This window comes from Macaca nemestrina, chromosome 1 (genome assembly GCF_043159975.1).
Source record: "Macaca nemestrina isolate mMacNem1 chromosome 1, mMacNem.hap1, whole genome shotgun sequence".
NCBI lineage: Eukaryota > Metazoa > Chordata > Mammalia > Primates > Cercopithecidae > Macaca > Macaca nemestrina.
Window position 1 is genome coordinate 83,285,917 of NC_092125.1, and position 15,579 is coordinate 83,301,495.

The 15,579-nt window shown below is 38.5% G+C and overlaps 1 protein-coding gene across 13 annotated transcripts in view; it reads left to right on the top strand.

Moving 5' to 3' along the window:
* Window positions 1-15,579, top strand: part of LOC105478882 (dynein axonemal heavy chain 14) — a 524,402-nt gene that overhangs the window by 184,476 nt on the left and 324,347 nt on the right. For all 13 annotated transcript variants that reach the window (XR_011614730.1, XR_011614739.1, XR_011614743.1 and 10 more), the window contains 4 exons: window positions 9,192-9,296; window positions 9,389-9,507; window positions 10,723-10,797; window positions 14,903-14,990. Coding sequence is in view for 10 of the 13 variants with exons in the window: in XM_071081203.1 (XP_070937304.1) it covers window positions 9,192-9,296; window positions 9,389-9,507; window positions 10,723-10,797; window positions 14,903-14,990 (387 nt within the window). In the remaining 3 variants the exon portion in view is untranslated. The remainder of the gene's footprint in view (window positions 1-9,191; window positions 9,297-9,388; window positions 9,508-10,722; window positions 10,798-14,902; window positions 14,991-15,579) is intronic.

Consider the following 15,579-nt stretch of genomic DNA (forward strand, 5'->3'; position numbering starts at 1 on the left):
TTACTTTGGCTGGATATGAAATTCTGGGTTTAAAATTCTTTTCTTTAAGAATGTTGAATATTGGCCCCCACTCTCCTCTGGCTTGTAGAGTTTCTGCCGAGAGATCTGCTGTTAGTCTGATGGGCTTCCCTTTGTGGGTAACCCGACCTTTCTCTCTGGCTGCCCTTAAGATTTTTTCCTTCATTTCAACTTTGGTGAATCTGGCAATTATGTGTCTTGGAGTTGCTCTTCTCGAGGAGTATCTTTGTGGCGTTCTCTGTATTTCCTGGATTTGAATGTTGGCCTGCCCTACTAGGTTGGGGAAGTTCTCCTGGATGATATCCTGAAGAGTGTTTTCCAACTTGGTTCCATTTTCCCGCTCACTTTCAGGCACCCCAATCAGACGTAGATTTGGTCTTTTTACATAATCCCATACTTCTTGCAGGCTTTGTTCATTTCTTTTTCTTCTTTTTTCTTTTGGTTTCTCTTCTCGCTTCATTTCATTCATTTGATCCTCAATCGCAGATACTCTTTCTTCCAGTTGATCGAGTCGGTTACTGAAGCTTGTGCATTTGTCACGTATTTCTCGTGTCATGGTTTTCATCTCTTTCATTTCGTTTAGGACCTTCTCTGCATTAATTACTCTAGCCATCAATTCTTCCACTTTTGTTTCAAGATTTTTAGTTTCTTTGCGCTGGGTACGTAATTCCTCCTTTAGCTCTGAGAAATTTGATGGACTGAAGCCTTCTTCTCTCATCTCGTCAAAGACATTCTCCGTCCAGCTTTGATCCGTTGCTGGCGATGAGCTGCGCTCCTTTGCCGGGGGAGATGCGCTCTTATTTTTGGAATTTCCAGCTTTTCTGCCCTGCTTTTTCCCCATCTTTGTGGTTTTATCTGCCTCTGGTCTTTGATGATGGTGATGTACTGATGGGGTTTTGGTGTAGGTGTCCTTCCTGTTTGATAGTTTTCCTTCTAACAGTCAGGACCCTCAGCTGTAGGTCTGTTGGAGATTGCTTGAGGTCCACTCCAGACCCTGTTTGCCTGGGTATCCCGCAGCAGAGGTTGCAGAAGATAGAATATTTCTGAACAGCGAGTGTACCTGTCTGATTCTTGCTTTAGAAGCTTCCTCTCAGGGGTGTACTCCACCCTGTGAGGTGTGGGGTGTCAGACTGCCCCTAGTGGGGGATGTCTCCCAGTTAGGCTACTCAGGGGTCAGGGACCCACTTGAGCAGGGAGTCTGTCCCTTCTCAGATCTCAACCTCCGTATTGGGAGATCCACTGCTCTCTTCAAAGCTGTCAGACAGAGTCGTTTGCGTCTGCAGAGGTTTCGGCTGTGTTTGTTATTGCCCTGTCCCCAGAGGTGGAGTCTACAGAGACAGGCAGGTTTCCTTGAGCTGCTGTGAGCTCCACCCAGTTCGAGCTTCCCAGTGGCTTTGTTTACCTACTTAAGTCTCAGCAATGGTGGGCGCCCCTCCCCCAGCCTCGCTGCTGCCTTGCCGGTAGATCACAGACTGCTGTGCTAGCAATGAGGGAGGCTCCGTGGGTGTGGGACCCTCCCGGCCAGGTGTGGGATATGATCTCCTGGTGTGCCTGTTTGCTTAAAGCGCAGTATTGGGGTGGGAGTTTCCCGATTTTCCAGGTGTTGTGTGTCTCAGTTCCCCTGGCTAGGAAAAGGGATTCCCTTCCCCCTTGCGCTTCCCAGGTGAGGCGATGCCTCGCCCTGCTTCAGCTCTCGCTGGTCGGGCTGCAGCAGCTGACCAGCACCGATCGTCCAGCACTCCCCAGTGAGATGAACCCAGTACCTCAGTTGAAAATGCAGAAATCACCGGTCTTCTGTGTCGCTCGCGCTGGGAGTTGGAGACTGGAGCTGTTCCTATTCGGCCATCTTGCTCCGCCCCAGGTCCTGGGCTTTTCTTTGCTGGGAGACTTTTTATTACAGCTTTAATTTCATTACTTGTTATTAGTCTGTTCAGGTTTTATATTTCTTCATGATTCAATCTTGGTAGGTCGTATGTGTTTAGGAATTTATCCATTCCTCCTAGATCTTCCAATTTGTTGGCATATAGTTGCTCATAGTAGTCTCTAGTGGTCCTTTGAATTTCTGTGGTAGTGGTTGTCATGTCTCCTTTTTTTTTTTTATCTCTGGTTGTATTTATTTGGGTCTTCTTTCTTTTTTTTTTCTTAGCCTGGCTAAAGGTTTGTCAGTTTTCTTTATTTTTTTTTAAAAAAAACAACTTTTCATTTTATTCATCTTTTCTATAGTTTAATTTCATTTATTTCAGTTCTGATATTTATTTTCTTCTACTAATTTTGAGTTTAGTTTACTCTTTTCTAATTCTTTAAGATGCGTTGTCAGGTTATTTGAAGTTTTTCTACTTTTTTGACATAAACACATCTATAAACTCCCCTTTTGGTATATCCCATAGGTTTTGGTATGTTGTGTATCTGTTATTATTTGTTTCAATAAATTTTCCAATTTTCTACTTAATGTCTTCATTGACACTGACATAGTCATTCAGGAGCATATGGTTTAAATTCCATGTGTTTGTAAAATTTCCGTAATTCTTCTTGTAATTGAATTCTAGTTTTATTCCATTGTGGTCAGAAAAGATACTTGGTATTATTTCAATGTTTTTGAATGTTTTAAGACTTATTTTATGGCTTAACATACCATTCCTTGAAAATGATCCATGGACTGAGTAGAATGTGCCTCCTGCAACCATTGGATGAAATGTTCTGTAAATATCTATTAGGTCCATTTGGTCTCTTGTGCAGATTAATTCCAATGTTTCTTTGTTGATTTTCTGTCTGGATGATCTGTCCAATGCTGAAAGTAGAGTACTGAAGTCTCCAGCTAATGGAATGTGGTGTATCTCTCTCTTTAGCTTGAATAATATTTGCTTTATATATCTGGACCCTTCAGGGTTGGGTGCATTTATATTTATAATTGTTATATCCTCTTGCTGAATTGACCCTTTTATCCCTATATAATGACTTTCTTTGTCTTTTTATGGTTTTGTCATGAAATCTAATTCGTGTGATATAAATAAAGCTATTATTGCTCTTTTTTGGTTTCCATTTGCATGGACTATCTTTTTCCACCCTTTTCAGTCTATGTGTGCCTTTATAGGTGAAGTGTGTTTCTTATAGGAAGGAGATTATTGAGTCTTTTTTAAAATCTATTCCGCCACTCTATGTCCTATTGGAGAGTTTGGTCCACTTACATTCAATGTTATCATTGATAAGTAAGAACTTAGGCTTGTCATTTTTAAAATTTGTTTTCTGGTTGTTTTGTGGTCTTCTCTTCTTTCTTTCCTTCCCTCTTCTCTTCTTTTTAGTGAAGGTGATTTTCTTTGGTGACGTTTTGTAATTTATTGCTTTTTCTTTTTTATGAATCCATTTTATCTTTTTGGATTTGAGGTTACCACGAGGATTGCAAATAATATCATTTAACTGTTATTTTAAATTGGTGACAACATAACACTGATTGCATAAACAAACAAATGAGCAAAAACAAAGCTAATAAAAACTCTACACTTTAACTTTGTCCCCCTTTTTAACTTTTTGTTTCTTTCCATTTATACCATATTGTATGATCTATGTCTTGAAAGGTTGTTCTAGTTATTTTTTATTACTTTGTCTTTTAGCCTTTCTACTTAAGATATAGTAGTTTACACACCACAATTACAGCATTACAATATTTTATGTTTTTCTGATTGATGGACTCTCTTCAACATTTCTTGTATAACAGGTGTCATCTTGTTGAAATCCCTCAGCTTTTGTTTGTTTTGAAAATGTCCCCTTCCTGTTTGAAGGATATTTTGGACAGATATACTATACTAGGGTAAAAGCTTTTTTCCTTCTGCAGTTCAAATAATTCATGCCACTCTCTCTTGGCCTGTAAGGTTTCCACTGAAAAGTCTACTGCAGGATATATTGGAGTTCCATTATGTTTTATTTGTTTCTTTCCTCTTGCTGCTTTTAGGGTCCTTTCTTTATCCTTGAATTTTGAAAGTTTGAATATCAAATGCCTTGAGAAGAACCCCTCTTCTCTGGGTTACATCTGTTTGGTATTCTATAACCTTCTTGTACTTCAATACTGATATCTTTCTCTAGGTTTGAGAAGTTTTCTGTTATTATCCATTTCAACCCCTATCTTCATCTCTACCTTCTCTTTAAGGCCAGTAACTGTTAGCTTTCCTATTTTTAGGCTATGTTTTATTTTTCTAGCTGCTATTTTCTAGATCTTGTAGGCATGCTTTATTCTTTTTTATTCTTTTTTTCTGATGCCTCATCTGTATTTTTCAAATAGCCTGTCTTCAAGCTCATTAATTCTCTTCTGCTTGATCAATTCTGCTGCTAAGAGACTCATGCAGTCTTCAGTATGTCAGTTGCATTTTTCAAATCCAGAATTTCTGCTTTATTCTTTTCAGTTATATCAACTTCTTTGTTAAATTTATCTGGAAGGATTCTGAATTCCTTTTCTTTGTTATCTTTAATTTCTTTGAGTTTCCTTAACATAGGTATTTTGAATTCTCTACCTGAAAAGTCACATATCTCTGTCACTTTGGGGTTGGTCCCTGGAGCCTTATTTAGTTTATTTGGTAAGATTTTGTTTTCCTGGGTGGTCTTGTGGCTTTGTCGGTGTTGGCATTGAAGAGTTATGTATTTATTGTAGTTTTACAGTCTGGGCTTGTTTGAACTTACCATTCTTGGGCAGGCCTTCCAGGTATTTTAAGAAACTTGGTTGTTACTTTCTATGTTATTGCTCACTGCAGCTGTATTTTCATTAGGGGGTACCCAAAGCTCAGTAATGCTGTGATTCTTGCAGACATATAGAGGCGCCATCTTGGTGGTCTTGGATAAGATTCAGAAGAATTCTCCGGATTACCAAGCAGAGATTCTTATTCTCTTCCCTTACTTTTTCCCAAACAATGGAGTCACTCTCTGTGTGCTGAGCTGCCTAGAACTGGTGGAGGGGTGACACAGGCATGCACGTGGCCACCATCACTGGAGCTGTGGTGGGTCAGACCTGAAGCCAGCACTGCACTTAGTCTTATGCAAGGCCCACTGTAATCACTGCTTGGCTACTGCCTATGTTTGCTCAAGGCCCTAGAGCTCTATAATCAGCAGGTAGTGAAGCCAGCCAAGCTTGTGTTGTTCCCTTAAGAGTAATGAGTTCCCCCTGGGCCCTGGGCGGTCCAGAGATGCCATCTGGGAACCAGTACCTATAGTCAGAAACCTTAGAAATATACTTCTCTATTCTACTACACCTGAGCTGGCACTCAAACCACAAGACACAGTCCTTTCCACTGTTCCTTTCCCTTTCCACAGGCAGAGGAGTCTTTCTCCATGGCTGTCACCACCACAGGTCCATAGGGAGTACTGCAAGGTACAGCTGATGTTCAGTTAAGCCCAAAGACTCTTTAGGTAACTTATAGTAAATGCTGCCAGGCTTTAGACTCACCCTTCAGGGTAGTGGACTCCATTCTAGCCCAGGGCAGGTCCAGAAATGCCATCCAAGAGGCAAGGCCTAAAATCAGAGACCCCAAGCGCCTGCTTGTAGCCGAGCTGGTACAAGCTGTAAGGCAAAGTCCACTTTACTCTTTCCTGTGCTTTTCTCAAGCAGAGGTCTTCCCTCCTAGCCAAAACAGCTGGGAACATGTTGGGTCACATGTGAAGCCAAGACTCTCAGAGTCTCACCCAAGGCCCATGGCATGTACCACCTGGCTACTGTTGCTGATTATTCAGAGCCCAAGAGCTGTTTAGTTAGCAGGTGATGAATCCTGCTAGGACTGGATCCTTCTGTTCAAGGCAGCAGGTTCCCTTCTGACCCAGAGTGTGTCTAGAAATGTCATCCAGGATCTAGGGCCTAGAATGGGGGACTCATGACTCTGCCAGGTGCCCTATCCTACTATGGCTGAGCCAGTATCCAAGTTGTAAGAAAAGTCCTCTTTAGTCTTCCCTCTCCTGTCCTAAAGTGGAGGTAAGGAGTCTCTTTTGGAGCTGGGAGCTGTGCTGCCTGGGGTTGGAGGAGAGGTGATGCAAGCTCTCCTTTAGCTGCTTCAGCTGGAGTCTCAATAGGTCATGTGTCCCCCTAGTCCACTGGCTCTGAGCCCAACATGGCACTAGGACTTGCCTAGGACTTGCAGTCTTTATGGCCTCTGCTGCCTTTCAAGTTTGTTTAGAACCCCAGAGCACTTTAGCCCACAGAAGCAAGGCTTACCAAAACTCAAGTGCTGACTGCTAGAATGGGTGATTACCCTCTGGCTAGGGCTGGTCTGAATGTTCCCTCTGTGGGCTTCAGCTGAGTTATGTGCAGTGTTGGCAGCACTGAGTTTCAATGCAAAATTCAACAGTCACTGTGCTCTCTCTCCCCCAAGCACACACATTCTCTCTCTCTCTGCTACATGTCCACCACAGGGAGTGGGGGAAGGGTGGCTTCGGCAATTCAAGACTGTTTTTCCTACTCTCTTAAGTGTCTCTTTCAGCAATATAAAGTTAAAACCAGGAACTATGAATGCTCACCTTTTTATGAAGATGCTTTTTTCATAGAGATAGTTGTTAAATGTGGTGTATCTGTGGGGAGCACAATCAGTGGAGGAGTCTATTCTGCCGTCTTGCCTTCCTTATCTTTAAGTTGGGAATAATGATAGTGCTACCTTGAAGGGTTTTGTGCTCACTGAGATGATGCATTTAAAGCATAAGTGCTGGCAAAAATAATTGCTTTTTCCCTAACAACGGAGTCTCTCTCTGTGTGCTAAGCTGCCTAGCGCTGGCGGAGGGGTGACACAAGCCCACTGTGGCCACCATCGCTGGAACTGTGGTGGGTCAGACCTGAAGCCAGCACAGCACTGAGTCTTGTGTAGGTTAACTATTTTTATTAGCACTATTAAGTTGATAAATTCTGCAAAAGTTGAAACAGAATGTTTTTATGAGTCTATAAATTAAATTACTGATTCCATATATTTATACATTGTCAGAACATTAAAGTATAAGCTAGACATGTATCCTAAAATACTAGATTTTAATTTTTGAGATTTGTGGTGTGCATATTCACTTTACTTCATGAGCCAAGATTTTTATTCAGGCATTAATTGGTTTTGCTTACTGAACACAAGTAACAGTGGTTGTGATGAGCCCTCTTAAACAACTATAGGCAATCACAGCCTATACAAAATTTTCTGCCCATATAGGCCCTCTTTTATTGAAATCTGCACTCTGGAACAAGCATAAGGGGCTGCAGCCAGATTGATTCTGGTTAATAAAAGCCGGTTTACCAAATCATCATTGAGATAAGCCTTCCAGATATTTCTAGCACATCTTTAGACTATTACTGAGGATCATTACAAACCAATAGCTTTCCATTTATTCATGTATTGAGCACCATTTTGTATCAGGCACTGCTGCTATGTGCTGGTACTACAAAGATGAAAGAAGTATTCCCTACTATTACAGAACTCAAAATCTATTTTAGGAGACAAAAAAAGTAAGGAGATATTACAATGTGATGTATGCTATGATGGGTTGGATAGTATGGCCATATCAAAGAGTACAAATTAACCCAGCCTGGGAGCAATGATAACTGGCCTTGGTCTTGAAAGAAATATAGGTGTTAGATAGGTAAAAGAGTTAGATTAGAGGAGGATGGGTAGCTGGGAAGAGTATTTTAGGCAAAGGTAAAAAGTACAAAGACATGGAGCCATGAGCGGGTATGGCACATTCTGGATTTGTAAGCAGAATGGTACAGATAAAACAGGTTGCAAATGGGAAAGTGGTGAAAGATGAGATTCTCCAGTCAAGCAGAGGACAGAGGGTGAAGGGCCTTGAATATCACAATGAGTTTTTACTTTTATGATAGCCACTGAAGAATTTTAAATAAGAGAGTGAAATAATTAAATCAGAAATATATCTCTGGAAAGAAGCATAGAGGGGATTGGGGACAATGAGAATAGATGTTTAAAAATCAGTTAAAAGACTAGAAATACTGGAGGCTAAAGTAAGGCCATGAGGAAGATGAAAGAAGGTAGAGCTTGGAGCATCAGATAGGAAGTAGAGAATAAAAGAAAGAGGTCCCGGGTTATGCCTAGATATGTTTGGTTCATGTTGAAAATCTAATACTTATGGGACATTCAAGTGAACATCTTCAATTAGCAATTGGGTATGTAGATCCAGGGCAGAGAGAAGTAATCTGAGCTGAAGAGCAAGTATGTCTGTATCAAATAGCTCAAGAAGAGCATAATGAGTAGGAAAAGTGATGGGGTTGGAACTCAACAGATGTCAGCATTAAGATGTATGGGTCAAAGAGGGACTTTTGATGGAAAATAATAAGATGTAGCTGAGGGGTGAAAGAGAGTGAAATTTCAGAAGTCAAAATGAAGGACAGAGTCAACAGAATCAAATGCTATGGAAATACCACGTAACACAAGGACTGAAAAGCTCCCAGTAAATTTGGTAATAGTCAGAGCCAGGTGGCAGAACACAAGGCGACTGAGAGATACAAACAATCTGACTTCACAAGTTCTTTTCAAGAACTTCGTGGAGAGAAGACAAGCAAGTAGACAGTAGCTATAGGAGAACAAAAGGAGATGGAGGGTTTCTTATATTGTTATAATGAGAGAAATTTAGGGGGAGGCCTATTGCAAGGGAGAGATTGAAGTTACAAGAGAGTAATAAATAAATCAAGAGTATCTTAGTCTGGCATAAGTTAATGGGTATCTCTTCCTCTGAAAAGAAGGGAAGGATTGAGACTGGTGTTAATGCCTCTGAGTTGTAGAAAGGAGTGAGAAATGTAGAAATTCTCTGTACAGTGAATGTAATCTGTGATATGGTAACTTAGTCTATAAAGTGATAACTCCACCTATAGGGAAATAAGAGCAGAAAGAAGTATGGGAAAGCAATGTTGATAAAACCAAAATACAATACTTTATTATTGATCAAGAATAAAATGGTATATGTGTGTCTAAGGGTGAGATTTTCTTGTTTATTTGGGTTGTAGCTTCATTTGTTTTAGTTTAGCTTTATTAAACTTTTTTTTTTAGCAATTTAAGTATCACTTTCGTTAAGCATGGAATGTTATTTTGACTGATACTACCATATATACTATAACTAATATTGTGACTTTTGTTTATAAGTATAGGTCAAAATGAGGATGTAATTCATATCATGATTAAATATATATTCTGAATTGCATTTCTTTTGATTCTGGACAGGATTACCTTGAAGTTAAAAGATTAATTTTCCCAAGATTTTACTTTCTTAGCAATGCTGAACTTCTTGATATTCTAGCTGATAGCAGAAATCCTGAGTCTGTACAGGTAATAACATATTTCTCTGCTCAGCAATATTATATTAGCAATAGTCAGATCACAATTCAATAATATTACTGACATTTGTTTCTGGTTCACAGCCTCATCTTGTGAAATGTTTTGGAAATGTAAAACAATTATTGATATGGAAACAAGACATTGGCCCTCCTGCTGTAAAAATGCTAATATCTGCTGAAGGGGAAGGTCTCGTGCTGCCAAAGTATGATAAATGTTACAAACTGTTTAGATCCTATACAACCTCATTATTTAAAATCTCTGCTTTGAAATTTTTGATATATTATAAAAGTGCGCTAAGCAAACTATTTCTTCAAAGATTATATCCTTATGTAAATATACTTTTGCCTTTCCATATTCCCTACAATACATAATCTCACCTTTGCTCTAATTAAAGGTTGAGAAAGTAGTCTTCAAACTCCCAGGTGCATTCTAATTTGTGCTTACATTTGATTCTGTCATTAAATTCTGCCTTAAGTTTCCTACTCTCTTTTTAGTGCTTTCCCCCTTTTTGGTTTTATTATATGAATATAGATAAGAAGAAAATTTGCTATTTGGAGTTGTTGATGCAACTCCCACTACTGCTTCTGCTGATCTCTGGTTTCATTATGGTCTGCTCCCAGGCAATAAAGACAAACTAGGTCCTTCCATTACACTAATTCAATTTGCCAGCCCCAGCAAGGGCTCTCTAACCTTTGGCAAGTGGTCCTGATGTAAGTTGATTTTTTAAAAAAATGCTGTGCCCAACCCTTCTTATCTACCAAAATCCCTATTCCAACCCTGCTGTTTAAAAGATCCAGTGAGGAAGGCTGGGTGCAGTGGCTCACTCCTGTAATCCCAACACTTTGGGAGGCTGAGGCAGGTGAATTACCTGAGGTCAGGAATTTGAGACCAGCCTGACTAACATGGTGAAACCCCATCTCTACTAAAAATACAAAAATTAGCTGAGCATGGTGGCAGGAGCCTGTAATCCCAGCTACTTGGGGGGCTGAGGCAGGAGAATCATTTGAACCCAGGAGGTGGAGGTTACAGTGACCCAAGATGGCACCATTGCACTCCAGCCTGGGCGACAGAACAAGACTCTCTCTCTCAAAAAAAAAAAAAAAAAAAAAAAAATTCCAGTGAGGAATCCAAAACTGTTTTATAACACAATTTGTTTATCTTGTAAATACCATTTTACATGAAACTTATTTATTGTGTAAATTCATGATTTTGATATCAGAATTTCCTAAAGCATGTTCATATGTTTTCTGCATAGTTTTCTAAATTAAGATCTAGAAAAACCAAAAGGCAGTAGTAGTCCTTTGGCCCATGAATATTATTAAAGTATATAGAAAATTTAGTCTACAGGCTTGTCAAAGGACTGAAACATGAATTAAAAAATAATTCTTCATGATATTACTTTTGAAACTAATTTTAGGAAAATTCGTGTAAGAAGCGCTGTAGAACAGTGGCTGGTAAATGTAGAAAAAAGCATGTTCGATGTGCTAAAAAAGTAAGTACAATTTTCAAATCCTAAAATTATATATTATATATATCTATATAATGATGATGGCACATGATGACTAAATGGAAAATAATCGCTTTTACAGTGTAACTGTCAGTTTGAGAGTGTTTACATGGACATCCTTCAGATGGCTGTTGTGTACATTGTGATTCAGCTGTATCAGGAAACTGTTCAGGATCTGAACTCTGCTCAGTAGGGCTCCCATTTCAGCACACCTCTCCACTTTGCATTTTGGTTCTACTTTTACTTCCTAGGATTGTTTACTTGGTTTAGTCTTTCTAACATTCTCCTTTTCATATTTAAGTATATCATTGCATCTGTTTAGAATGAAGGAAAAAACCTCAGAGTGTGAACTTTTAAAACTAACTTGACTAGAACTGTTACATTGTATTTCTAATTATTCATTGTTGGTTGTAGAAAGGCTATTGACTTTTAGGTTTTCATATCTATAGTTGTTAATATTATTCTGAAGGCCAATACAAGGTTTCTAGAGCAGAGAAGATTATTATTTACTTACATAAATAACCATTCTGGCTCTCTTTTTCCTCAACTCTTGTAACCACCCAGTGGGTTCACCTTGCTTGCTGCCTGGACGGAGCCAATTTATCAAGACAGGGGAATTGCAATGGAGAAAGAGTAATTCACACAGAGCCAGCTGTGTAGGAGACCGGAGTCTTATTATTAATCAAATCAGTCTTCCAGAGAATTCAGGGATCAGAGTTTTTAAGGATAATTTGGCAGGTAGGGGCTCCGGAAGTGGGGAGTGCTGATTGGTCAGGTTGAAGATGGAGTCCTAGGGGGGTCCAAGTGAGCTTTTCTTGCTGTCTTCTGTTCCTGGATGGGAGCCCAGAACTGGTTGAGCCAGATTACTGGACTGGGTAGTATCAGCTGATCCATCAAGTGCAAGGTCTGCAAAATATCTCAAGCACTGATCTTAGGTTTTACAATAGTGATATTATTCTCGGGAACAATTTTGGGAGGTTCAGACTCTTGCAGCACGAGGCTGCATGACCCCTAAACCATAATTTCTAATCTTGTAGATAATTTGTTAGTCCTACGAAGGCAGACTGGTCCCTAGGCAAGACAGGAGTCTTCAGGAAAGGGCTATTGCCGGTTTTGTTTGAGTCAAATTGTCAACTAAATTCCTTCCCAAGATTGGTTCGGCCTACACCCAGGAATGAACAAGGACAGTTTAAGAGTTAGAAGCAAGATGAAGTTAGTTGCGTCTGATCTCTTTCACTGTCATAATTTCCTAAGTTACAATTTTTGTAAATGCAGTTTCAAACTTATCCCTGGGGTGATGTGATAACAACCAGAGTTATCTTGTATGTAAAGAGAGACTTCTGTAGGCAAGAAACCCTGAAAAAATGAATCTAGGCATTTAAGTAAAAAAGACAAGCAGTTTTTCAATTGTCCTGGGATTTTTCTGGTTAGGCAATTACATCATTTCCTGATAATGATAGTCCTATCTCTTCCTTTGCAATTCTTTTTAAAATGCCATTTTTCATGTTGTTTTAGATGCAAATTTTATTTAACATTGAAAAGTACAACTGACATATTCCTTTTTTTTTCTTAATTTATTGGAAAAGCTTCTAGTGTTTGACCATAATGCATAGGTTTCTGGAATATACACCTCATCAAACTAAAGATATTTCATTCTATTCGTAGTTTGCGGAGTTTTAAAGAGATTTAATGTACTTTTAATTTGTAATTGAGAAATAACAATTGTATCTATTATGGCATACATTGTGCTGTTTTGATACATGTTGTTTTGATACATATATACAATGTAAAATGATTGATTCAAGCTAATTAATATACTCATCACCTCACATCCTTATTTTTTGTGATGAAAACATTTCAAGTTTACTTTTAGCTATTGCAAAACATACAGTACATTATTATTAACTATAGTGACCTGCTGTGCAGTAGATCACTAAAATTTATTCCTAGTCTAACTGAAACTTTGTATCCTTAGACTAACTTCTCCCCTTTCTTCACCCCTCCCCACTTTAACCCTCTGATTAACACCATTCTACTCTCTACTTCTGTGAATAGAGAATGTTTTTTAGATTCTACATGTAAATGAGATCATACAATATTCATCTTTCTTGGCCTGGCTTATTTCACTTAGCATGCATAATGTCCTCCAGGGTTATCTATGTTGTCACAAGTGATAGAATTTACCTCTTTCTTTGGGAGGCCGAGGTGGGTGGATCCCCTGAGGTCAGGAGTTTGAGATGAGTCTGGCCAACATGGTGAAACCCTGTCTCTACTAAAAATACAAAATTTAGCCTGGCACGGTGATGGACACCTGTAGTCCCAGCTACTTAGGAGGCTGAGGCAGGAGAATCCCTAAAACCCAGGAGGCGGAGGTTGCAGTGAGCTGAGATTGTGCCACTGCACTCCAGCCTGGGTGACAGAGCAAGACTCCATCTCAAATAAATAAATAAATAATTAATAAATATTTTTTTTCTAAAGAGAATGTACAGGTACATTCATCAAATGTAACAGATCACTGGCAGTACTTTATCTTACCAGAAAACATCAATAGAAGATTTTTATACTCCTAAGTCATAGTTCTCACCTGGCTGAGTGATTGTCAGACATTAACTGTAAGATGTTTTCTGATTTCATAAAGATTAAAATGTAGAAAAAAATTTCTGTCTTAGAATTGATGAAGTAATTATTTTAAAGTTTTCTTCCCTCTCCTTTAATTTTAAAGTTAGTACTGCTTTCCTTTAGTTTGGGGCTAGGGACTTGTGTTCTTTTTGATGGTACTAGTTTTTCTAAAATATCTGGTCATTCTTAGTTATCTTTTCATATTTGTACTGGTGTGTCCCTCTTCTAAAAGCAAATACTAGTTTCTGACTACAACAACCTATATGCTGTGGTTGCAGATGACAAGCAGGGCATGTGGAAGGACCTAGTCTGTGAGTAACTTGCCTTTCAGTGCATGAAGTTCCTTCCCATTTCTCCTCGAGGTCACAAACTACTTGTGACACTGTACTGTGCCTCTAGGTCAGCACGTTTTAAATATTCCATATACTTATATCAGTGCAAGTGTGCAGTAAGATCTTCATTAAAATATTTTGTCAAAAGAGAAATGTAACTATATGTTGTTTGAGATATGTATAACAATGTGACAAAAAAAGTTATGAATAAAAGTCATAAGGATTTTTCATGGAACTGCCAAAAAAAAGTGTTTAAAAATAAAATTAAGTGTCAAAGGTATTAAATAAAATAAAAAATCATTTGTAATTGATGGAAGAGACATTTCCCACTGACACTGCTTTGAAATGTATAAAAAGTTATAGACATATTTCTCCTCATCAGTAATGATAAATAAGAAAACAAAAATAGCATTTGCAAGCATAACAAAAATTAAAAGGTTCAGTACCTCATTTCAAATATTCATATATATTCTAAATGAATTTTAGAGTGATACATAAAAAAGAAAGCCAAATTAGAAGAAAATAAAATGAAATTTAGTGTTGAGAATTTCTAAGAGATATAGTGTCAATGATTTAAAAATATATATATCATTGACCGATTTGACTATAAGGAAACTTAAAACTCCTCATGGAAAAAAATGACAACATTGAAACCTATATACTGTTGGTGCATATACTGTTGTCTTAAATAAAATTGTCTGGATATTTTTCATGAATCCTATTCTGTCCATTATAATTAATTTTAAAAACTAAATACAGGGCTTTACTGTTAAAACTCATCTGGTAGTTTCAGCCAAGTATTCCATTTTGTAGAAATTATTTCAAATATAGATTTTGTCATAAATACTACTAGCAATTCAGAGCTAATATGTGTCATCTCTTTGTGTACATTTTTACCATCTCAGAAACTCAGTGGCCTTATTAGAAAAGTGCAGATAAACTCAAAAAGGAATTTAAGGAATATGGATTATGCTTGAATTAAGGCTCTGTTACCTTTATTTGGTCTGATTTCTACATTAGAACAAAGAAATCAAAGATCTTAAAGGAAAACTCCCCTGTGACCTTGTTATGCTTGGTCATTAAATGGCCACGATCAATGATTAGGTATAAATAACATAAATAAATTGTTTAATTTATAGATTTTTAAGTCAAGGGATTGAAGACTGGAACTGCCAGACGTTTTCCCAATGGGTGTTATCTCATCCAGGACAAGTGGTACTTACTGTGGTAAGTTAATGCTGCCTTGATGTATGTATACAGGGACACCTTGGAGATATTGCAGGTTCAATTTCAGACCATTGTAATAAAGAGGCTATTCCAATAAAGTGAGTCACATGAATTTTTTTCCCTAGGGCATATAAAAGTTATGTTTACACTATCCTGTAGTCTGTGTTTTTTTGTTTTTTTGTTTTTCCTGTCACCCAGGCTGGAATGCAGTGGTACAATCTCAGCTCACTGCAACCTCCGCCTCCCAGGTTCAAGTGATTCTGCTGCCTCAGCCTCCTGATTAGCTGGGACTACAGGTGTGCACCGCCATGCCTGGCTAATTTTTGTATTTTTAGTAGAGATGGGGTTTTACAATGGTGGCCAGGCTGGTCTTGAACTCCTGACCTCGGATGACTTGCCCACCTCAGCCTCCCAAAGTGCTAGGATTACAGGAGTGAGCCACCATGCCTGGCCTCCTGTAGTCTGTTAACTGTACAATAACGTTATGTCTAAAAAATGTGCATGCCTTAATTAAAAATGCTTTGTTACTAAAAAATGCTAACAATCATCTGAGCCTTCAACAAGTCATAATTTTTTTGCTGTTGGAGGG